The 26,145-nt window shown below is 43.9% G+C and overlaps 2 protein-coding genes across 2 annotated transcripts; one reads left to right on the plus strand and one right to left on the minus strand.

Moving 5' to 3' along the window:
- Window positions 1-7,378: 7,378 nt before the first annotated feature.
- On the plus strand, window positions 7,379-8,321 carry LOC108160952. Its single transcript, XM_017295243.2, has 2 exons — window positions 7,379-8,054; window positions 8,121-8,321. Exons 1-2 carry the CDS (start codon window positions 7,416-7,418, stop codon window positions 8,217-8,219), a joined length of 738 nt encoding a protein of 245 aa, XP_017150732.1. The 5' UTR covers window positions 7,379-7,415; the 3' UTR covers window positions 8,220-8,321.
- A 10,926-nt stretch (window positions 8,322-19,247) lies between these two features.
- On the minus strand, window positions 19,248-20,086 carry LOC108158327. The gene has a single exon (XM_017290568.2). It carries the CDS (start codon window positions 19,990-19,992, stop codon window positions 19,405-19,407), a length of 588 nt encoding a protein of 195 aa, XP_017146057.1. The 5' UTR covers window positions 19,993-20,086; the 3' UTR covers window positions 19,248-19,404.
- Between the last annotated feature and the right edge of the window lie 6,059 nt (window positions 20,087-26,145).

The following is a 26,145-nucleotide window of genomic DNA, read 5'->3' on the forward strand; positions in this document are numbered from 1 at the left end:
TCATTCAAGTGTCATCAACACATTTACCAGGCAGCTGGCGGCTCCAGGGCCCAGCAGGGTCGGAATGCGAAAGCTATGGATGAAGCTGGAGCCGGTTCTGGAGCTGGACTTGGGGATCTGTTGTGGTTCAGTCAGACCATTGATTTGCCATTAGTCGACGGTAAATGAGTGCGGAGTAACACAACAGCACTCGCTCGTTTGTCTCTGTGCTTGAGCACTCAACCGGAAGTGATGCCAGCCCACGCGCACACGTGTGTCTATGTAGATGCCTACCAGATACGACTATCCTTGACTTATACCCACCTACACTAGTACAAGCAATATATACCTCAACATCTTGGCTTGTGGCGCACACACACACACACAGAAATTGTCCCCTAATGGTGTTTAGACGGCTTAATGATGTAGAAATGCATCAATGTAATCAAGGTGTGGCAGTATCTGAAGGAGCGGCAGCAGCCTGGAGGCAGGGCCTTTGACCAAGCAATTGAGGTTTGTCTGCAGCCGGGTTAACCGCACTCTGATGTCCCAACAACATTCCTAACTTTATTCGCCTGTCAGTTGAACTAATAGGCCAGCATGTCGTACTAAATTATCCATTAGCAGTCTGACAGCTTGGCCAGGCATATTTACATTCTGATTGCACACAAATGAGATTGTTCGAGAGCTAATATATTTGTATCAAGGTTTTTAAGTCATTTTGTGTGGAATTCTAAAATGTACATAATTATGTATGTCTTGGGCGTCATTTGCTCTGTCTGCTAGGGGCTTCAATTGGTGTCGTGTCTTTTAAAGCAAAGAGAATTTCTAAGTGCTATGCTACAAAAGCTAACCAGTCCTTAATTGGGATTAAGGTTGGAATCCTTCTGTTTTAAAATGTACATATGTACAAATGTCCCATCCAACAGTTTTAATATTTACGAAAGGCCTTTTTCGCTGCCAGTTTTGAAGTCTATTATTTTTGGATTTCGTGCAATTCGATGACTAACTCCGCAAGCTATGATCTTCCATTTAGTTTTCATATTTTCGGGCTTTTAATTCCTCCAATTTGCATTTGGTTAGGCGCCAATTTCTGCTGACAGACAGGGGCAGGACACTAAAATATTTGTATATGACTCATGCATATAAATCGTATTACATGTCCGCTCTGGCATATTTACGAGTCTATCCATAGGTACATATGTATGTACAGGGAAACTACACACATATATACAGAGCGCTTGAATATCAAATCTGCTAAAGTTCCCTTTGCCACATAAATTGCTCACACATATGCACAAATCAAGTATGCAAACGAACAAATGGCGATGTGTGTGCGAGGTGTTTGTGTCCTCTGAACGATTCCCTTTATGCCTCGATCCCCGAAGCGTTCATCTATCGCTGTAGCCATCGCCATTGCCATCGACATCGAATACTGGCAAGCCGGTCATGCAAATAATTTTGAATATTTAACAAGAGTTTCGGTTATGTACAATGCTCGTACTGCAGCAGCCCAGAGCGTGTTCACGCTTTCGATGCATACTTTATGGCCATTCCCGCCCTCCCTCTCTCTCTCACTCTCTGTGTGTGAGAAAATTTGCATGTGGCTTGGTAGTGTCAACTATTTGGAATTATTACAGATTTGACTGAACTTCTACTGACCTGAGCAGCTATTTAAGGTGCACACCTCTCCACACAATTACGCTGTAATTCTTGTGTAGATATATTCCTCGACAAATGGGCTAGCAAATTGAATTCTCCCCTGACAATGTTTATTTGCATTTGAAAGTTTACACGTGTCTATTTATTTTTGTTCAATTTATTTTAGATCAAGTTTACCTGATCCCAAATCAAAGCAATCAATCCCCTTCAGCTCAAATCAAAGTGTTCTATTCAATTGAATTGCTTCAGTGAAATTGGATTGTCTCGCGAGTGTTCCTATGCACCTATATACCAGTACTGGTATATTTTGTGAAAGTAACTTCAATTGAATTTCCATCGAAATACTAGGGAAAATACTTATCGAGGTCATGTACAGAATGGAGCTACGTATGGAATGGCCATTTAGTCAATTAATCAAATTAAAATCCATTTAAAAATGGAACAAACTCTAAGCCCTGGCACCATTTAACTCAACAAACAAGGCAAATTTAAAATTTCGCACTGCTTTATCTCTTGTTCTACTGCCGCTCTTGCTTCTGGTTCTGGAAATTGCATGAATGCCAAGTTAGCCGAGTTGAGTTGAAGTTGGCCAGAGCTGGTGGCTGAAAGCAATGCAGCGACATGAAAAATACCACAGCAGAGAATGCATAGAAACACAGCCAGGCCAGGGACAGGAGGGGGACAGGAGATGGCTGGCTGGCTGGCAGGAAGAATGGTGGGGATAAAGATGAAGATGGAGGCGCTGCGGGCAAGTCGTTTGAGTGTCGTCCTCGTCTCTTTCTTAAGCTCAAATCCCAAATGCATAGACAGCTGCTTCTGATGCTGATGTTGCTGCTGCTGCTGCTGCTTGTGGCGCTGTCTGCACAAAAAGGCAATTCCAGCTACGGGAAAGGGAGTTGCCCCAAAGGGGCAGGCACAAGAAAAGCCAGCTCGGAAAACGCAATTCAAATCCAATTTAATGTAATTTTAATTGAGCCGCTGCCTGACCGATGTCTGAAAAAAAGGAATCATGCGAATATACATATATGTACGTATTCCTAAGGGGTTTTCCCCCGAGTTATTTATGGGACAAACAAAAATACGAGAAGAACTATTTGATTTGCATTTCATTAAATAAATGCCCGCAAAATTGGCAATTCCGATGCAATTGCTTGGCCATAAATTGTCAAGAGTTCCGCATTGACCCAAATTGAATTTTGTAACCAGAGTGTTTGGCTGCTGCAGCACATTATTTATAATTTATCTAAAATAATGAATACAATAGATCCCATCCCCCTAAATCATGGTAGTCTCTAGCAGTTGTTTTCCTGTTTATGGGTATCCTGCGAGTTCCCTTTGAGCTCGGTGTGCCGGTCGCGGGTTCATCAACGGCTACAATTTATCATAATTTGCTTACAAATTACTTTTTCACCCACAGATGATGCTGCTGCTGCTCCTGCTGCTGTTGCTGCCAACTCATGTTGCCAATTTCGAGGCCCAGCAACCATTCACCTGAATGGAGGCTCAGCGAGTATGGCAGCCATTAAACTGATAAACCCTCCAGTCGTGTCGAGTCCACACACACACACAGAGATTCCAAAAAGGTGGACTGGGCAGAAATGAGCCTCAAACATGCCGGTGTCCTTGAGAGCGTGTGCGTGGCAGTGGCATAAGGGCACAATTTGTCTAGACAAACTCCAGCATGCCTTTGTCTTTGCCTTTTCTACATTTCCTTTTTCTACTGCTCATATCTATGTTGTACCTTTATCCCAAGCAACAGACATTAGCGGAGGATGTTATTTTGGGATAAGAAAAGAACTCAAAACATACGATCCTCTCAAACTAAAGGGTTGTGAAAATTTCTGCCACCTTCAATCTACTTCAATTGGTATTTTCTGGAATATAAAGACAACACTTTGGAAAAGAATTCGATAAATAACTATTAAGCCCTTTAACTCTCATAAAAAGTTTTAAAAAGGTCAAAATGTCTGACAAAATATTTAATTCCACTAAACTGACCAAAAAGCGTCATAAAACTTTGTGGAATATTTTTGCCGAAATGCTATTAAATGCATTTTCATGAACTTAGCTCGATTTTTATGAATTTTCATGGAATTAACTTTATGTTGTTGATTTGTATGCACTTTTTCTGAGGTATTTCCTGTGATTCCGTTTTTCCTGCTTATTTTCTCAAGTTAGTAGGTGGTTTTTCTGTCTCCCATTTTATTTTGGGAAACAGTAATTTTTATAGGAATTTTTTCTGCTACTGGAAAACTTGAAAGGGTCATACTTTGGCCGTTCTCGGATGCAGGGTATATATAATTTCGTTATTTTTCTTTTTCCCTTGTCTCTTTCTATCAAAATCTCACACACACACACACACACAGAAGAACAGCCCACCAGCCCACCGGGGAGATGTCCTAAAAACTAAGAGATGTGACTGCCACATGAGGGTGCACAATTTTTTCCCTGTTGTCGAGATGACAACACTTTGCCATTGTGTTTTGGGCTGTCACTTTATATTCGCCCATTTTGCTGCCCCTGAGTCCTTTTTTCCGCATTCCCCGCTGCCATTTGACATTTTTAATTGTTTACCGCCCAACACTAGACGACAAAGGTTTTAATTGTTTTTTTTTCCAATTCGATGCGATTCGAGAGTCTTGAGACTTTAAGATCAAGGCCAAGGCTAAAGGATTGTGAACCTTGAAATTTTGGGGTTCACTGATTTTAAACTGAACATCATTTGTCTGCTGACTGGATAGTCATGAATCTGCATTTATTTATGCCTCCATATCAACTGCTTCTCGCTTTTACTGCCACCATTCCAACTGCCTTTTTCCGTCACCTGGCTTTTCCAAGTACAGTCATGACTCTGGAGGTAAGTGTTTGTGTGACTGTGTGTGTTTGCATAAATACTTTGGGCTATTGCTTCCACCTTTTAATCGGTATTCGTATATGTGCATATGTCGTGGGCGTAACAGGGAACGAGCAAACCTTTTAAAGCCCCCGCTCACTCTCCCTTTTGGCTGCTGTTCTCCAACCTATATTAAGTCCTGTGGGGTGGCGGCTTGGGATGGAATCTGCTGGCATCTGGTGATGGCGCTGCTGGTCAGTGGGTGGCTCTGACGTTTGACATTGACAGGCTGATAATACAAATATCATTGTTGCTTGCACATAATTAAGCCTGACAGTCGACGAAACTCTTCAGGAAACTCTTGTCCAGCTCCAGGCACTGTGGGGCGAAATCCAGCAAGTGCTTAACTCGGATTTCTTAGCAGGTTTAAATAACTGAGCCTTCAATCATATCTATTTAATAATAATGATATCCATCGAAACACGAAAGTTAAGTCTATTCAATTATTCTATTAAAAGAATTCAATAAAGATACCACTATCTGTTTCCATGTAAAGGGATCTTTGATAGTGAGACGGCTAGCCCTTATCCACTGTGCTTGGGCCCTGCTGCTGGTGGCATTAACATTATTAGTATGCGTGGCTATATGCTTGAGTGTGTGTGTGTGCCTGGATTTGGTCCTAATGCGCCTAGTGCCAGCTCCAGTTGACAGTCTGTTGACTTTCAGCTTTGGTCGCTAATTAAGCCTGTTTATCGAAGTAAGTTAGCTGTTCAACTTTCACAGCCCCTGTTCTATCTGTTCTCCATCGCTCCTCCTAGCAGCCTCTACGGCTTAGTTCACTTTAGTTTTATCAGCCAACTAAATTTAGTGTGTCAGTCGGATCTAGGAGTAGCATGTGTGTGCCCCACCCACTGTTCCATTCCCCCCCCCTCAGCTGCCTTTGGACATCTCTTAAGTGCAATAATAAAGCGATTCTCGTAAATGCCACAAAGCCTTCCAGTTCGGCTCTAATTGAGTAAATTATCCAGGGAAATGAAAATGGTTTCCCATATATGGAGCGGCAAACAAGTTTGTGGCATTGTCACACACATACATTTATGTAGGTACATATATGGAAGGACGTGAGGGTGTATGGTTCTGCTTTGTGGTTGATGTGGAAACATCAGAAATAGCTTCGGTCTGCCATCAGCAGAGACGGAATCAGAGTAGTACGACGGCCTGTATGAGGGAGAATATTCCACTGACAGCGGCTCAATTGCCTGCGGTTTGCCTTTTAGAAAAGGCATTTTATTAGCAGCCAGCACACAAGTTTAATGCCAATCGATGGAAAATTGCAATGGCAAGGGGCTGGATGGCCAACTATTGATCACCGGATATGCATATGTACATATGTAAGTACATATGTACATATATACATACGGATATATGCCGAACTTTCATTACGATTTTAACTTTTCCTCCACATGAATGTGTGTGTTCATTGCACTTGACCTTGGCAACAAGTTACCGGGGACGCTTTCAAAATACTTTTGAACTCAACCTTTGGGAAAACGGAAAGTTTTAATCCTGCCTGCAGTTTATCTGCTTCATTTGAAGTTCTGCTGACCGGCTAAATTGTACATAGTATCAGCTTTTGGAACTATTTAATTCTTACAGATAAATCGCAGTTCTGCTGCAGGAAGGGACTTGAACTGAAGAGCAGGTTTACTAGCAACTGAGGCGGCAAACTAGAGTTTTCCAAGTGTGTTCACATTTTGCTATCTGCCATTTGTTTCGTACATGCATCATTATTTGCCATTGAGCGATAGTATAGTGGAATTTTTTACGGGCAGATAAAAAATATAGTAAACAAGAAACAAAACTGAAAAAGAATGCAACTATTTCCGCTACATTGGTTGGCAAATATTTGTTACAATTGGTTGTCATGGGGAGCGATACGTTATAAGTAGGGGGAGGCATGTTGTGAGACCCCATGGCAATTTAGAGATAGATCCGGTGCAACGGTGCGTATGATTATTAATATTATTACAAACGATTTTTGCGTTGTGTTAGGGAATTGAATTTGAAAAATTCATTCGATTCATCGCACGACGTACAATTGCTGCATTCTTTTGTCTACCATTTGTTCAAAGCCCGCACTGAAAATGATTCCGAACTGAGCGCAACTGCTGGACAAACAATGGGGCATGAATCAAACCATTTCCGAGTCCCCGACCAATCCATATCCCCCCCCTTGAGAACGGCTACATTTGCAGGACAGTTGAGTCCTTTGCATTCTGGGGCTGTCATCTGATGGGTCAAAGTGTTTGGTATTCTGTCCGGTTCGAATACCAGTTGGGGCTGAAGCTATGCCCTGCAGTGAACCACTTGTTGTACGTACCACAGACTTTCAGTCATGCCCTCCCACTTTCCTGACCTACTTTCCAGACATTTCATAATTACTATAATCGCATGCAAAGTATCCTCAACTAGCAGCATCGAGTGCATAATTTATAAGTCCCTTGCCTTTGTCGCATTAATAAGCGGATCAGATAGGATTAAGAACGCCAGCAACCCCCACACTAGAGGATGGCGTAAAGGATACCAGCACAAGAAGGTGGAGAAATTCAATGACAAATACAGCATAGATTCATTTCAGTATTCAGTATTTCAGTAATCACCTGTTAAGAAGGTGTTTTTGCTACTTTACAGGCATTGTTTTTACATGCGTCATGACAGAGTATGAGTATGTGCCGAGATGTCATTCTAAGAATTTCACTGGTTGATAAGAGGAAAGACATTTTCACGGCTCTAAATTACACTAATTGGTGTGTTCGCCTGATAAGCGAAGTGGCTGGAAAGGAAATGCTGGTAGTAGCATCTACGGGTGGAAAAGTGGCTATAAAAGCGAGTGGCTAGCTACAGTTCAGAGCCAAAATCAACGCGAATCTCTGCCAGGTAGATGATGATCATGAACATGAAGACGCTGACCTTATTCTGCGTCGTGCTGGCGGTGTTTGCTTGCCACACGTTCGCACAGTCCAACGCCAGAAATGACTCAGAATATTGTCCCCCAGATGGAGGAAATGGTTCCAATAGCGGACCGGACCTCAACGATGACAAGGATGGCCAGGACGATGGCCTTTGCGCTGCCTTCCAGGATGTGCGCGGCCTGATCGACCACGAGGCTCTAGTGGCCCTGATCGATACGCACTCTCAGTGCGACGCCAAGTTCCGTAAGGCCATACGCTTCTTCAACACCCCCGGGTTCGAGGAGGTGGCCCTGCTGCTGCAGGAGAGCGAGGCCTATCGAACGGCACTAGAGGAGCTGCAGATTGCCGGCGTAGACACCACAGACATCGAGCTTATCCTGGACATCTTTGCGTGCATCGCGCTGCCTGTGCCCCAGGTCGAAAAGAGCTGCGACTGCAGTAAGGTCAAGAAGAAGAATCACAGCTTCATCGCCGACCTGCTGGCCCTCATGCCCAAGAGTGATGTGCACGGTTACTCCGTGGATGCCCAGTCCAAGAACTCGAACTTTGCCCTGTTTTCCCGCACGGTCACGTCGACAGAGTTCCAGGCCACTCTCCGCGCCAATATTGTGGGTTCTTCGAAATTCCTCCTACGACTATAATCCACGCTAATCTATATCTGTCTTAATTTGCAGAAGAAACACGATGTGGCCATTGCATTGAAGATCCTGCGTCGCAACGGATGGGACATTCTCGAGCTGCTGCGCGCCATGATAACCATTCTCACCTGGTGACCTGCCGGCGACACAGGACACGCCGCCACCTTCATTGTGCGCAACTCTGCATTGTGTGTAAACCAAATACAGCAACAAGTTTAAAGATAAAATGCTGCCTGCAAGTCCTTGTTTGAGTTGAATGGCCTGCCCCGTGGGGTACTCAACGCTGTCATCTGTCAAAGGGGATTAGGGAATATGGAAGGTGTGGGTATGTCGTTGTCCCGCAGTGCTCTCTGTTTTTGTAGGGATTCTTCATTGAAATTGCGTCCAATTTGTCAATGCAGCGGAAATTCAGCAGAAGGGAACGATTCATGCCCGGCGTTGACGGGGGAGTCTATATCCACTTTCTATCGTTTTGAGCTGATTTCGCTTCCAATTCTTCGGATCAATAGCTTAGTGCACTGCCTGGCTAACCTTTCACCAAATAGATTGCCTGATTGTTATTTAATTTGAGTAACAGTGCTTTAAAACGAAAATGACAGACTCAATGGTGTTCGACGGAGTAGGTGCCAAACTTATGGGACTTCCTGGAAATAATTAAAATTCTGTTCATTGGAGAATCTCCAGCGAATGCTAATTTTCCAAGAATGCCTCTAATCAGATAAATCAGCAGTTTGTATGTTTGCTTTGTGTATTCTCCTTTTAACCGGAATGAGGAAATAAAACCGAATTCAATGCGTAGGTTCGCTTTCAACGTAACGAAAGACAAACCTCATTGGCGAATTGGAAGAGTTCTTAGAAATCGATCAATCATTTCGAAAACTTAAATTTAACTTTTCCCTTTAAGCATTCCGGACACACATTTCCTGGGGAAGTATTAGTCCCAGTTGGGTATTTGATTTGGCATCATTCAGGCATATTGTGGATATCCAGGACGGGTGGCATGGCCCTTGGTAAACAAATTAAGACTCGTTACACTTTCATTGCTTATGCTCAATTTACGAGTTACCAGCTGTCGCTAGTCAGCCCTCACAGGAGTAGCAGTCCAGGCCCAAAAGTTCTGCCATCGATCCTACCTCACCGTCAGCTATGAGGTCGGCCGCACAGCGTATGCAGTCGTGCAATTGGAACGGCACAAATGCCTGCTCATAGCAATTGATTTATGTCTGCTACGTGACTTCATTTTGGCCAACAAGGCAGGCCCTGGCTCTGTGGAGCAGCACCTGTTGTCGTCTTTCCTCTTATTAAATTAACAACGAAACAATCTCACTCGCACTCTGTCTGTGTAGGTGCGTGGGGATCCTTAGCCAGAAAATCCGATGCCATTATGCATTAGAACTGTATAAACAAATCGTATGCGTGCCTCCCAGCTTTCATCTTCGTGCCCCGGAATACGTGCTTTCCACAGAAACAAACAGAAAAAATTTCAGCCCTCACTACGAGCTAAGTCTCAGGACTCTCAGCTCCATCTCCATAGTCTTCCCCCGACTCGTGTGTCAATCAAGTTAAATGTTAATGAATTACTTTGCATGGCCTGCGCACTAGGACATGCTGACAGGACCAAAGAGAATGATGCCGACAAGTTGTTTTGGTTTTCTAGACACACTCAGGATCTGGCCGCACTCCCCCGCAGCTTGTCCTGTGGTTGGCTTAATGTTTAAACCCTATAGGGGATGGATGGGAAGGCCAAGGGCAAGTGCAATATGAGGTATCCAATTGATTTATTCAATCAACGAATTCGGTTTTTGTGCATGAGCTCTTGCATAAGCTGGTTGGCAGCGCTGAACAGCTGATATTTGGATAAGTTGTCAGATTGAAAGTGGTTTCATACGTATATACATACATATGTATAGTCAAACCTCCTTCCAGTCAGCAGTATTCGAGCACACTTTCGGTGCCACAGCATGGTCAATAGAGAGATGTGCCATTCAGGCCTTCATGCTCTCTCTCTCCCACACTCTCCCTGCCTGCCACTTAACGACTGGGCCTTCCGTCAGACTGTCTGCGAACATGAACGAAAATAAATCGTTGCATACTTACGTGCGCACACAATTTTCACTCTAGCCTTTGCTAGATTTTTTCCCGGCCAAAATCTTTGTTGTCCTCCCCGGCCCATTACGTTTCATTGAATTAATTACGCTGTCAGTCTGCTAGTGGGGCGTGTGGCAGCAGATTAAATACAATAAAACAAAACACACACTTATGGAAGGAGAAAGCAACCTGCATGTCGAAATGAAATAATTAATTAACGCAGTGGCTATCTGATGCGTGATTGGATTAGTGAATGAAAGGCCTAAATTTTATAATTATATTTACTGCATATATCAACTGTATATGTATATATGTATACATATGTTTTTCCAATGAATATGTTCATCATTGTGCGCTTTTGAAGCATGTTAATTTTCGCAATCCATTACGATATTACCATAATATTTACCTCTGCACTTTATCTGAGTACAAGAAACTGGCTTTTTATTAAAAATGCAAAAAAACCAATCAATTTAATTAAATACTGAAAATCAATCCACTTTAAAAACCCTTTTGATGAAAAATTACCCCCGGGAAAAAAATCAAACTCATTAGTGCAAGCACATTCTGGGTGGTCAGACAATTCAATTGCAATTATCTGTAATTATTTACTAATAGAAAGCCATATTTCCGTAAATTAAAATTAACAGCTATATCAATTTAATTTAAGCATCAACTTTGCTGAGTGTCCTCGGATCTATGTACATATATGTAAGATATTATTTAGATATAGTTTATTGGTAGTATTAAGTCGAGGTAGGCTGGTAAGTTTAAGAATAATTAGTCTTAACTTCACGGCTCGGCTTGATCTCGGCTAATTTTCTGCTGCTGCTGCTGAAAGTTACGACTGGCTGCTGGGATTCCCTTCTCTGATGTGCTCTCCTTCTGCCGTGGCTGCTTATCTGGTGTTCATTCGCTGTTTATCTTATTTTTCTGCTGTTAATGCCGTTTTTCCTTTACTGTGCAGAGGAAAGTCTTCTGCTACTGCCCTGCCGCTCACGTACAAGTGTACTATAGTATAACATATAGTATACATATGTATATGTACATATATTGTATAACACAATGAACATCAAGAACATTTTTTGTTCCATTTTGTCCGCGGTCTTCGCTCACAAGCGCATTGAAAAACATGTAAATGTGTTTGTGCCGACCACTGCTGTGTATACACAAAAATCAAGTGTTCTGCTTAACCAATGTGCAGATAATTATACAAAAGTATACGTATAGTAGATTCGTGTAAGCGCCGCTTTTCCCACTAGTAACTACAAACGGTATCCGCTGAAAACGGGACAGGAAGCGACACTTGAAGGACGCTTTTTGAGAAAAAAGACATATTGAGTAATGAGCGACTCGACCCCGAAACCTCTCTATATGCGATTCTCAAATGTGGCACTATACGACCAACAAAAACGAAATATATGAATTTCTCAGGATATATATAATTTCATACCAAATGTACCGCAGCGACGCGTGGCTGGCACTAAAAAAAATTAATAAACCGAAGTTTAATTGTTCTTAATATCAGTGTGCCTGTTACTCTGTGACTTAGTAGCAAAGCTACAAAGTAAGTTCTAACTAAAGTTATGCTGAAATACTTCCTCAATTCGAATAACGCAATTGACATTCGAAATTTTAGTTTGGTTGCAATTCCTAACAAAGCCAAACCCAAACCTAACAATTGACCACAAATTTTTCATTGCCAGAACAGCAGTGAATCTGTAGGAGAGCCGCAACAATTTGTTGGCTTGATTTGTTCGGAAATTTCATTACACTAACGAAGCCCGATGCTGATGGTTCCTTCGTCTCCTGCCGTTGCAGCTCTGAGACAAATGCGATTTGAGCCGATTGATTCCTATTCCCATTCCCAATATGCTAGGCAGTAGTATAGCCTTCAATCGAACTAGCTCCGACCACCCCATAGCAAGTCTCTCGGCAGTAAATCGAGTTTGTTGCCCGCTTGGAATATAATTGAGGCATTCACTATGCAAGCAGTTTCCGGATGCCGGACGGGACTATGTATTTTATTGCATTAAACGTGGGTCATGGTCGGGTCCTCGCTAGGCGCAGATCGCGCTTCTTGCACGAACATCTCCATAGAATTACATAGCGAAGAATACCATTGTATGAGGGATTTCAGAATAAATAGCAAAGATATACCTACAAGTCTCTGAATTAGATACTTGGCAATATGACATCCATGTGCACATCCGGTGATGATGAATTGGACGGACTGAGTCCTGGGCCACTGATGTAGCCGTCACCTGCCACCCAACGTTGATTATTTCTCCTTGGGCCACAGAATTTTCTTTTATTTTTTGTTAGAATTTACTTGTTTTTAGCTGTCAACTACCACTACTCTACTGGGCGTTTGAGCATTGAACTTCTGAAGGTTTTTTTTCTTTTTTTCTGATAAAACTTCTCTACTCTTTTCGCCTCGCCCTAGTCTCGAATGTTTTCCCAACAGAACGCTCTCGAAGCACTTCAGATTTATGGTCCCCGCAATCGGTGGTCAGCTCCCTTCGAGTTCAGTAAGTGAAACCACAATGGCCATAAATAAAAGTCGAGTATCAGCTAGCAAATCTCATTATGGCCACTCATAACTGGGGATGGCATGGCATGGCTATTTCTTCTGGACCAGCCGATGCTCCAGCGCCTGAATCTATAGCTGAATCAATGGTCAAATGGAAACACATGCTGAATGAAGAGCGACTTATCTTTGGTCGTTGAGGGGGCCAGCCGAAATGCATCTGGTGTCGCCATTGGCTGTAATTGATAAATTAAATATTGCGCTGCAAGGATTTCATTATGGCAATTCGATTGACAATTCTGTTGCCCATTTCACAAGTGTGCCTTAAGTGAAACTTGCGGTTCCCCCTGATGCATAAATTAAGAGTCTGCATACGGATACGGCCACGGACATGGACAAGGACACGGACATGGGAAATTGTGGCAATTGCTGTTGGCAGGAAATGAACAATGGCATCCAAGTGATGGCATTTTAATGAGCCGCCATAAAAATTGGGTCAAATCATTCTAAAGAGCAGACTCTTGCTGGATGCCCTTACCGGAGAAAAAATGCAGAATATCAAAGAATATTAAAGGTCTGACCCGCTAATGATTGTTCAATGTTTAAAGAATGCATTAATTTATATAATTATTTCATTTCTCAGTAAATCGAGCAACAAAGTAAAATGCTACAAATACATACATATATCGCAATTCAAACAGATATAATTGGCAAAATGCCAAAGCATTTGCAATAAAAAGCTGACGACAACAGCAGAAAATGAAAAAAATAAGATTCCATTTACAACTTTTACAAGGAAAATTGGAAAATTTTCAGATATTCGAATTGTTAGTCAGATTTATACAAAAATTCCCACACCTACAGACCCCCAATTCGAACTCTTCCAAAATTCTTTATATTTTCATACCTTAAAGCTCTGGCCAGCAGCTTTATTATTATTTTTTCTGTTGACGCTTATCTCCGCGCCCGCTTGGAGAATAGTTTTGTTGCTCTCCTTTTTCCCCCGATTTACTCTCCCCACCACCCACCGTCCACCACCCACTCCCATCCCGCGCTGCGTTCCCTGAAGGGGACATGCGGGCGTTGCTTTCTTAACCAGCGTAAATATTTTAACCTACAGAGCAGGGCCTGGCACCGGGGTTGGTTCTGGGTCTGGGGCAAGTAAATAAATGTTTCGGAGATAAACTGGCGCTTTGTGTGCCGTTTTGGGTGCCCTTGCATATCCCATTTCTTCCACGGAGCTGTTTTGCCCCTTAAAGCTGTGGCATGTCCTCTTTAAGAGTCGGAGAATTTTTGCATTTTGTATGCAGATGTTAAAATTTGTCGCATACTTTCTGCCTGCTGCCCAATGTGGCCCCTGGCCTGTAATGTCCCTCGCCATATACGTGACTTCGCACGCGCGACTCCAGCCTCGGATTTGGACTCGCAGTCGGACTTGGATTCGGTGTCTGGCCTGCGGTCCAACAATCCTGTCACGGTCATTCCCATTGGTATTGTGGTCATTAATTTAAGGGGAAAGTCTGTTTGGGTTTAACTAGCGCGAGCGAGCGCGCCTTTCGTCAGGGACATGATTAGATTAACAGGGTGACTCAATTCATTAGGGTTAGGTTAAGGGTTAGTTAAGGGACCCTTTCCTAGTGGACTTCTGGTTGCAGCACCCTGTAGTGCTCCTGAATACTAGATGGACATGTTCATATGTACGAGTATGCCCAACCACTTTGTCATCCGACTCACGTACAGGCAGCGTATGCCAGCACCCCAAAAAGGATTGTCCACGCTCTGGTCAACTTCAGCATGGGTCGCTCTTTGGCCATCATCTCGATTAGATGTTGTGGCCTGGCTCCGCCCTTGAAGTCGTGTTTTGTGGCTTCAACCTAGCAGACCAGACCGACTCGACGCGACCCGACCGTATGTTCCGATCCGATCTGGTCTGGTCTCCGCTCACTCCCTTAGACAGATAGAGGGGGACGGGGTAGCGAGAGAGAGCGGTTGAGAGGTGTTGGAAAGCTTGCGAGTGTTAAAAAATGTTTTAGCAGCGCATTTTTGAGGTTAACAGCGTGCACGTGCTGGCCACAAAGGGAGAGGGAAAGCGAGGGCAGAACGGGGTGACAGAGAGCTGAAGCGTGGACAAAAGGTGGCGACTCTGACTCTGCAGACAATGGCGTTGAGTGCTGCCAAGGCAATGCCTGGGGTTGTGGCAGGGTCCGGGGCAAAAGATTTATCTAGCCACGATGTACGTGATGGCTACAATCGTGTCAACTGCTGTTGGACTCCCATGAATTATGACAAATACTCGTATGTGTGTCTTGTAAATCTCAACTAAATCTGCACCGATGGCATGTTCCATTTAGTATGGGAAGAAGGAAAGACAAATACACTACAATCATTGAGGCATAAATCCTGATTCCCGTTTGATTATCCCCGGACAGGGCCTTAAGGCAAATGCAGCTGCTTAAAGCCAAACAAAGGCTTTATGCTTTCTAGATTCTCCATTAGAATGCCCAGTCACAAGACCCAGCAGAGCATTAACGAGCATTTGCCCGGCAGGATTTTCAACTCAGTCCAAGCCTTTTGCAGGGACTCGGAACGGAGATGCGAGGGTGGCTAAGACTAGGCCATATTACTCTGCCCTGCTCTTGTGCCTTTATTGTCTGCTGCGTGGCAGGGCGTTGGGGAGTTGAGTCGGAACGCATCCTTTACCAATGCCGAACCCATGAAATCCGAAATCTGGGTAGCCATTAACATTTACGATTTCCAATCCGTAGGTCAAGCTGGAGCTGGGCACTCGCACATGGCAGATGCTTGCATCGAAAAATCAGTTGCAGGAAAGGCGAGCATCGAAAGCTGGCGATTTGGAATGCGGATTGGGGTATGGTATGCCAATTGGTAGGCGTTTAATGGGCAACACGAACTGCAAATACATTCAGTGATGGAGCTGGGCATGGACCTTAGCGACTGCGACATCCTGAAACGAAAATGCCAGCAGGATTAGGTCTGGTCTCTACTATTTGCTTGCAGTTTATCTCCAAGTGCCTGTTGGCCAGTGGCCCCTGCCTTGCTCCAAAATGGATCGACTTGCGGAGTAGGAGGGCCGAAAAGTCTGCCCAAAAGATTACCATACGTACCATACAGCTGCCGAAGGGCAAAGTTTTGCATTTTAATAGTCTCTTAACTGCCGCCCCGTTTCAATGTGTGTGTTTGTTAAAAACCGGGGAGGCAGAACGAGAGGACGGCTAAGGGGAGGGATAGATTCAGAAGACCAGGTGCCGCTCTAATTCGTAGAGAGATTTGTATGCGATTGAATTTTCAACTTGGTTGATTTTCAGCTCGGTTGCAGGGCACTTGAAATGAGAGCGTTCTCATGATCCGAGTGGGATGTTGAATGGGTAAACAGTAGCCATCTGAAACAGAAAATGTTTCACAGAGTTTTCCCCGAAGCCCAGAGACAAAATAACCTTGCAACTATGTTTTATTAATGCCCAGATTTTCTCTTGAGCCTACGGTGCTTCCGACTTCCCCATTGCTGCGAAAAGCATTGGATATTCTATCAGCAATTTCAACTGGAATTTTCGGAGATTATTTTGACAAGCCCAGAGGCAAAACCAATTTAAGCTCGCTCGCCTTTATGCATATCTCACAGAGATACAGGCTGCGAATAATTGAAATTAATTAACTCTTCTTGATCCATTCGAAATGCAATCAGCAAAACCCAACTCTTTTGGTGGAGTCTCACTGTTTGGCTAAATTCTAATGACTCAGCCATTTGGCTTGATGTGTGGCCATCAGCAGGAGCACCCTCATCTGGGGCCAGCAGTCACGTTCTCGTTTGGCTCTTCTCTTGGCTTTTTCCCATTCTTTCGCTGAATGTACGGGTAAACTCGTATGTATGTACATATACCCGTCGGTTTTTGTTTTGGAAGAGATTCGTGACGTGGCGAGCTTGCTTCCACGCTAATGCACGCTCTGCAAAGTATGCAATAAATTTGACGCATGCTTCACTGTGGGTGCCTGTGTGTGTACCTGTCGGTGGCAGAGTGGCACTATGGTGGAGGGAAGCAGAAGCAGCCATCAGTATTATAAACATTAACGGCTTTTACTTACTCTCGTTCGCAGTTCGTGGACGCTTCTTTTGCACTTGACACAAAAGCAAAAACGCCCATGTCTCTCCAGCATCGTTGCAGCGATTTCTCATGCGCCATATGCGCGGTATTTGAGGCACGTGGCACCGCCTCTGGCCTGCAGTGCGATAAAAGGCGACAAAATGTTTGCTTAATAAGTTTCAGCTACACTTTTGCCCGGGTCTCTATTTGTTAATCCCATTCAGAGAGTGCAACCACATGAAAGAAAAGGAGCGACAAACAAACAAAGTCTCCGCTTTCCCAACCGACTACCTAGAATATTCGGTGCGCGGCTGCCTTTGGCCCACTCCTCGCTTTTGCGGTCATTGGCCAGGGACTCTAGCGTAGCCTCTCGCCATGCCAGGCACGTTTCAATTCATTTAAAAACTTGAATCCACTGTCCGTTAAAGGTAAAATTGAATCAGCCCAAGAGACCGCGTGGGTGAAAATAGGGGTAAATTGTTCTCAATTCTGTGCAACTGTTTGCCTACAAATCATTGACCTGTGCAAATGAAATATTGATTTCAGTTAATACAAAAGACCGCGGCGCTTGTAATCTCTGTCGCTGGTGGATTCGTACTTATGTATTTATATGGCAGCCAGTATGGTAGCTTCAATAAAGCGTTAAATCTGCATACAGGCACACATATGGATGTGGCACAGACAGGCTCAGTCGGGAGAGACAGCGTTGGCATTCAATTAATATGAAACACATTCATCACTGTCAGCTTATGCTCCACACGCTCGTACGAATGTTTTAGCGAATCGGGACTTTAAGGCTCGCCGGAGTGCGTTGCCGCTTTAAATTCAACGCTTAATGTCCTGGCAAGATGTCAAAGGAAGCTTCGTGCTAATGAAATATGTCTCACACCCACACCCAATGGCAGTCACCCACTTCAATGTTACGTATACGCACTGCTGGCTAAGGCCTGTTGCTAAATGTATAGGCATAGGCTGTCAATGGATTTTGAACGCGAGCGCTTTAAATGGAATTTCTCTCGACCAATTGCCGACTCTGATAGCTGAACGAAATTTCAAATTCAAATTTGTAAGAAGCAATTACCAGACTGGAGCTTTGATGTGGCTGTTTAGATGCTTTGAACTCCATCCAGTGAAAAAATACATAAATAACAAAGCAAAAATGCGCACAATGCGCGTACACTTAAGGAGATCCGCTTCTGACTGATGGCTGATGGGGCCCTAGTCGGAGCTATTTCAATTTTGAATGACTGCGACATTGCCCCCTAGGGGGCTGGGAGAAGGGGTTGCGGAGGCGAGTTCCCTTTTAAACGTCTTAATGGCTAATTAAATGAAATTGAACAGGTCCGCACTTAATGGCAGGCACAGGCAGGTGTATTAAAAATTAATAAAAAGAGAAGGCCAAAATGCTTAGAGAGCGGCGCTCTGCTGTGCTGTGTGGGCAGATGGTGGCTGGTGGTGGTGTTGTTGTTGTGGGGTGTGATTCTTTTTATTGGTTCCTGTCCATGTCCCATGGCTTTTTAATTAACTTTTCGGAATGGCGTTGCCAGGCCAACGGGTTTTGTGGGCAGACTTCCACCAACTTCTCCTACAAGGCAGCGAAAATTTTATAAAATTTAAAATGCTGTCTGGTTTTCTGGGCAGTTTTGTTTATGGTGCACCACATGGCGTATGATTAATGCTTATTTCCGTGCCTCTTTCTGTCTCTTTCTCTCTGTCTCGGTCTCTGTACATTTCATTAAATAAATTGTAATTTATCAAACGGCCTTGCGGCAAAAAGCAAATCAAATAAATTACAGAGAAGTTGAACAACTTTGACCATTAAATGCTGCAAACCAAATAAGGCCAATGACGATTGTTTTATTTTCTTTTTTGTTGGTTTTATTTGCCAACCATTTCATTGCAATTGATTTTTGGTGTCAGCTGCACGCGCAGACAGAGACAGGCGTGTCCTTCCTCTCGTTCCCCCAGCTCCTTAAATACCCCTGGCCCCCCCACACCAGGACTCGACTCGGCTCAACTCGACAAGTGCTGTGGCTGCGGCTTAAGTTTGTCGGCAAATTGAAAACTTTGTTGGTTAACTTGGCTGTGAAAATAGGGCTGGGAGAGCGTGGCAACGAAAGGCAGGGGAAAACAGAAATGCCCCAAAGCCTGGGCGCACATCAATACAGCATTCTTTCGTCGTCATCCCCGCAATACCACCATCGCACCGCTCCGCACCGCACCGCCTCCCAAAATAAACAGTCAACAGGACAAGCCGACGAAACCAGAGCTTTGGTTGCCAGTTGTGGCTCCGATTTCTTGCTCCGACCCTGATTGCATTAGCCAACAGAAATGGGAAGGACAATCACTCAGCCGCCGGGGCATGGACTATTTGATACCGAGCCTGCTACGAATGGTGTAAAAGCTCTAGTAGGATACAAATCTGTAGCTGTTTTGTTTTGCCAACTAACAGGTGTTTGAGTAAAGTTTTACTATTTAAACTAAATAAATAAATCGTTAACGGGACAAACATAAATTTGAGGCACAAAAAGTTTAGGAAGTGAATGAAGGAATGATGTGAGGCTTTGCAAAAGCTTCTTACGACTTTGGTCCAGACAGGAGCTCAGGACCCGGCCTGGCACCTGCTCATGATTGATGGGGTCCTGGGCGCCTTATGGATCAGAGCAACGGTCTCCTCGTCGTCTACCACGACGTCCGTGCTGGAAAAGGGGGAGTGGCCAGTGATCTGGCTGTAGAGAGGCTGCATCACCCGAATGGTGGATACCCTCTCTCGCCAGGTGCGCCAGAAGTACGACTTGAAGATGTATCCGCCGAACTCCAAGATCATCGGCCTCTCCTTCGACAGCGGTGGTATCAGCTGTAGATGTTTGTTGACACTGATCATCATAAGGCAGCGATCAAGGTAGCGGTAGAAATTGAAGCGAATCAACTTCAGCGGGATGAGGCTGACCAGTTCGAAGCACTCGATCTCCGGATCGAGGCCATTGCCATAGCTGCTGGACACGCTGCCGGCCTGTCCGTGCTTGTAGAAGTTGTCACACCCAAATATAATGCGGCTGGAGGTAAGCGCCACATGGTACTGGCGCAGTCCTATGCCACGGCTATCCACCAGGGTGAAGGGGTTCTCGACCAGCACTGGCTCGTAGATCTCCTCGAACTCGGCGAGCAAAGTTTTCTGCACTCGGAACATCACGCTGGGACGCCAATAAAGACGACAGCGACAGAAACTTTGGCAATAATTTAATTGAAATGTCAATCAAACTTTTGTAGCTCGTTTGTATGCTTTGTCTATTTATTTGTTTGTATTTGCTGTCGATGATGACGCCTGCTTTGGTATCGAAAAATGTAGAGCCATGTCGATTCTGCAGATCGTCTGCAAATGCAAATCCATTAGCATCTACAGACTCTAACGGACCTCGGGGTTCTGGGATTAACAGAAGTTAAATTTGCATAGGAATTGAAATTATGGATAAAGTATGGATAGTTGCCAGAGTTAGTGCGAGTGCCATTGGCATTGCGAGTGCCTTGGTCAGCGAAATAATCATTCAGCATGGATGACGGCACCAAATGCTTGCATTCGGTGTAGTCAGTCGAAGGAAAGCGACAGCGTTGATGAGCATAATGATGCGCCCAGCCGGAGGACACCAGGAGCTGTCAGGAGAACTTCCAGTAAATGGTACATCCGTGCCGTCGTTCAGTTTGTTCTTGTCCATTAACCGTAATGGGAATATTAGACAAATATAAGATGAATCTGCAGGACAGACAATTGTTCAATGATTGTTTGATTAGATTTAAAAAAGTTTTTTACTCCCTATTCCCATTCCTATTTCCCAGACTCGTTGAGAGTCTAACCAGTTCGTTGCCCGAGGAGCAGTTTTTTCACACTTCATTTTCCTGTTTTTCCTTCGACATGGTTGGTAGTTCTTGGCCATAATCTTGGCTTATGACTGCCGCAGCTCACTTTCATTCTCTCTGTTCCCTTTTTCTGTCAGAGCAAACACTTTTAAAATATTCTGATTTATGGCAAACTTTCTCCTTGCGCTCTCAACTTTTCACAGTTGCCAGTTGGCACTTTCCACGTCCTTGTCTGGGGCGGAAATGTTGCGACTGGCACTGGCACTGGCATTGCCACTGCTACTACTACTGATTCTCTTGCTGCTGCAATTGGCGACAAATTATAAAAGAAAACTCGTTGTGTCTTTTGCCATGCTCTCTGTGTTGAAGCTAGAGGGGCGGGTCCAGGCCGCGGGCTCCTGCTGCTGTTCACTTTGTCAGCTATTTAATTTAGCGACGCTTGCAATGCTTGCAACGCTTGCTGGGGGCAGGAAGAGTTGGAGCGCGAAGTACTGTGTCAAGTGGCATCCGTGCAGCTTTCAAAGCAATTAGTTGCAAGAAACTTACAAGATCAGATCCAGACGAATAGTCAAGCATAACTTATGCCAGTTTCGAGTTTATCTTCAGCTCCTGCTCTTTGCTAATTTTCCCGAATTCCCCCTGGCATATCTCCAATTGCATTGGTTGCCTGGTAATCCCTCGTTGATTAAGTGTCTTACAGGCCATCGCCTTGCTGTCACGAATCACACAAGATACATGACCATTTGAACCATTCGTAAGCAGTATACAAATGAGGTTTGCGGTCTTGCCGAACATTTGGGGAATTAATTAAAATTTTCTCGTTTGGCATGTTTATGATGGCAGTCTCAATTAATTTCAGGGCTCGTTGAGCAGCAGCAAGAGTGTTGAGGTTCCTTTGTGGGCCCACCAATTAGGATCTTTGTACGATACAGGCACTGTGAAGTCTGCCTTTTCTCCGATGGACATATTGAAGTACTCTGCCAGCTCTGCCGCATAAACTCTCTACCCAGAGTGTGTGGTGGCACATCTAATATGAATTGCTCACTTGCTGCTTCTCATCGTCGTTGGGGCAATTAATGCCGTAAATGTGTTTCATTGTCACCGATCACGGCTTGAATCACTTGATTTTCATTTTGCTTTATCCGATTACTACTCGGCATGCTATCCGTAATTGCCATTGAGTGGAATATTTACCGCCAAATGAATTTTCCTCTATCTCTATGCCACTCCACTTTTCCCTCCTCAAGAGGGGCCTAAATGCAGCAATTACGTATAAGCACCAGAGCGCACACACGCATATGCACTACTCGAGAGAGCCTCTGGGTGTGTGTATGTGTTAGCCTGTTTGTTTGTTCTGGCCGCTTAGAACCGCTTTTGCGCTTTTTATTGCAAACATTTCACGTTTTTATTGTTAAATGCGGCGCAACATAAAACAGCAGTAGCTCCCTACACATTCATGCATATTTTTCTAGTACATATTTTATTTCCGAGAGGCGGACGGGCAGATTACGGATGGGGGGGATCCGGGTGTGTTTGTTAGTGCGGATGTTGTCAAGGTACCAGTAACATACACACACACTGGGGATTTGTGCTGTGACCCACTGCGTCACAATTTGTTGCAACATCCACTGGTTTGTTTGGGTATATTGGATTCGCGTATATGTATGTACATAGAATGCGTTTCTGATAGCCCAAGGTCGTAAAAGTATACAATATCATTCAAGCGGATTTCAATTGGGATAAATCGTATCACAGCTGGCGTAGGAACAATCCATCAGCAAGGGTATGTGAAGCGTCGGCCCTCAATGATGGCCCTTCGTGTTTATATTTATTCAGGACATAAAAGCTCTGCAATGCACAAAATTAAGTATACGCATTTGAGGTGACTTCATTTAATGACTGCATCTGGCCGCATACGTTTGCGGGCTAAATATGATGTGGTTTGTCATTGTGCGAATAAGAATGGAACGTAATCAAAGCGAAACTATTTGAGTGGATGAACATATATGGAATTTAGAAACCTTTAAAGTGCTTTTTACATTTGATTGTAGGAAGATTTAATGTCTGATCTGAAGATATGGAAGCAGGTTGCAGCCAGCAAACAGCCAGTAACATTTACGAGTATATTCCTTGCAAACGAAAAACAAGCCGGAGCTAAAGTACTTATCATCCAAACACACACTTATCCTTTATAGCCAATAAGTCATTGAGCGAGCTATACTTCTGCTCCAGGCTCGATTCAGCCTGATGGGGCATAACAGACCAAATATCCAAACAACAATTGTATCTGTCAACTTTTTGTACCAGCCTCTCGGGCTAGTTTCCTTTGTTATCTCAATCTGCAGCTGCCGACAAACACCCACTCACATATATAGTATAGTGGGAATATACATATGTTTCTGTGTCTGTAACTACGAGTAGTGTGAGCGCATTTTCCTTTCCATTCACATGTTCCTTCAGCATCCTCACACGACTGAAGCCATTCTAGGAGCCAGCATTTGGCGCTTATCGCACATCTCATCCCAAAAATGCCAACCGGCACATTTGCACAATTGCTTCTTGGAACTGACACATCAACCACGTTCAAATTTAAACGTAAACGTAAGAAAACGCATTCGCATTCGCATTCGCACTCCCACCCGCACTCGCCCTCGACTCTGGGGCTAAGCTGGAACTGAAACTGAAGCTTGGATGTGACATGCCATCGTCTTTGCCATTCCCACTTCCAAGCAATGTCTGAATTTCGCCTGGAGCCTGGAGTGCTGCATGTTAGTTGGGCTGAAAAAGTGCGTGAACTCAAAGTATTTGTATTTCAGCGATAGGTTGTATATATGTATATATGTGTACATATATGTTGAACTTTTGCTTAATTTTCTTGTATTGGAATATCATTAAAATAGAATGGCCGTAAAATTCGGAATAATACTCGTACCAAACACAATGGTTTCTACATCCTATGTTTAAGAGATCACGCGCTCATCTCTAATGCAAATATATTTCCGCACCCCCTCTCACTCAGTCGCCAACAGCACCTCAATGTCTGTCTTTTTCAATTCCTGCTCCTGTCACGTAGGGGGACTGGGATCTTTGCACTTGAGGCAGATTTTGTTTATGTGCCGGAGCTTCCTAATGCAATTCACGTGTGAACATAAATGCAATTGTGTTAGATCCTGGTGGGAGAGGATTTTACCTATACACTCAATGAACTTCGGTACTGATTCGTCCATGATATCTTGTCTTGGGCATCACATTTGGTGTCCGTAAGAAGACCATTTCCATGGAATGGTTGACAGGGCCGGAGTTCAGGAGTTTCAGCATGTTGACAATGCAATACAAATATTTTGCCAGCATTGTGTGATCTGACATCCATACATCCAAGGAAAATAGCCTTGGAATAGTTGTGCAACATTTTTGAACAATATGCAAAGCATACATATTTTGTTGAATAATGTATGTGTTAACGAGACAGCAGCAGATAAGGCTATCTTTGGCCCTAAATATTTGAGAAGCCCTTGGCCCTCGAGGTGACTCAAGGACCAATGAAAGCAATTAAAATCAGCAATTTAAATTCAAAAATAAACAGCTTGAAGTAACCTGCACTTTAATCAGGGCTCTGAGGGAATTTTTTAAAGTAGCCCACAAAAAAGTTTGGAAAAACGAGCTATTTCTCTGTATTTATCTTTGTACTTATGGAGCGATTTGTCGCACCCTGCGTGACAGCAGAAGAAGCAATGCAGTAATCGTATAAGGAAATAAGTCGTATGTGAATTTGGCGTTCATTTGCTGTTAGTCATTATTTTGGGCACTGAGCCATCTGCTGTTAATAAGGTGTTGAGCAATTTAATTTTATTGTTCTAGTACCCCCTGGCACGCGCGCACACACAGGTCCGGACACAGACGGAGACAGGCCCGGGTGCGGGGCTCCTTTAATTTTAATTGGCTCCACGCCCAGCAGCACGTGAGCCAACAAGCGGTGTCCTTGCCAACGGAATGTTACCCTATCACAGGACACTTCCAGCCCACTCCCAGTCCCCATATGTCTGCCTCCTTGCCTTTCGTTGCTTTTTATTATTGCTCATCGCTTTTTGTTCTTTTCAGGCTTGGCAAGTCGTTAACATGTAGTCGTTATTTAATGCCAAAGAAATTGCCATTGGCATTTATTGCCGTAATTAAGTGATGGAAAAAATGCTCGAAATGCCACATTCAGGCGGTAGGTTCCAAACCAAACCAAGCCCAACCAGTCAGCCATCAAAGACCAGCAACAGCATCGACATGGAAATAAATTTGTTCCAGCCACCGTTCAAGATTTTGCAATTGCGAGCCGACGAAAAACGTAATTTGGTTTTTCTGTTAAGTGCCATTTTCGTTGTTTAGAGAACGACCTCCGCTCTTCCGTCTGGCATATAACGTAGAGTAGAGCACCTTCCACTTACTATACATAGCCCTGTATCGTAGCTCTTTCACTCATTTCGCTTTGAAATTTATGACCCAGTTTTGGGGAGCGTAAGTTTTTGGCTTTGTATTTCTGCAACAGGCGTTTAATTAAATGTTCCTAAAAGTCTCTCAAGCAACAAGCACCGCAAACACTGGCCTGAGGTCATTAAACTTGCAGTTTTCTGAAAGTTATCCACATTATTGGCAGGTCCCAAGGCGATCTATTAGAGAAGAAACCAAATCGTTCCCCTTTTGGAGAAATCCTGTTTAAATTTATACAAATATTTCAATGATTAAAGTCATATTTCTGGTTATTACTGAGTGCTTTTCATAGACTAAACTTTAATCCACTGCACGTACTTAGCATATGAACAGTCTATAGTTATACAGTTGCATACAATTCCATTTAAATTGGGAAAGCTACTGCCGCTTATCGCTCCAGATAATTTTTTAAGCCTCTTGTGTTACACCACACCCTTTGCTCTGTAGTGCTGCCTCGTGGTGGGGGCGAAACCGATTTCAATTATCATGAAAACGTTTGGTTTTAATGGGGCCAAAAAAAGCGGGAGTAGGGTTCAGTTGAAAAACGAAGAACGGGGACTCCAATTGAACCAATTAATGCCCATATTTCGTTTTTCAATGGCAATGCAAAAAGAAATTAAAAGTAAAATTCTGTTTACAGCGACAGTCGTTAACAGTGGAAAATGCCCCGATTACGCTTATTTCAGCGGATTTTCATATACCCGCCGCTTTCTCCCTTTTCCCCTGAAAGTCTGTCCTTCAACGGCTCTGCCGATTGTCCTGGGTTGCTGTGGCATGCGGCAGGCGCATATGTTGAAAGTTTAATTAATGTCGTCACGTGCTTGAACTGCGCAGAAGAAGAAGTTTTTGTTTGTGCGAGTAAATAAGCCCAACGAGGGGGAACGTTGTGAGTTGCTGCGGACACCGCAACTCTACGGTTATACCCGATACTAAGTCAGTATGGCTCTCCTCCGGCAGACGCCGCTAATATTAAACGACACGACAAAGAGTGCGTGCGAGAGAGACAGAAAAT

The sequence above is a fragment of the Drosophila miranda genome, chromosome 3 (genome assembly GCF_003369915.1).
Source record: "Drosophila miranda strain MSH22 chromosome 3, D.miranda_PacBio2.1, whole genome shotgun sequence".
NCBI classification, from domain to species: domain Eukaryota; kingdom Metazoa; phylum Arthropoda; class Insecta; order Diptera; family Drosophilidae; genus Drosophila; species Drosophila miranda.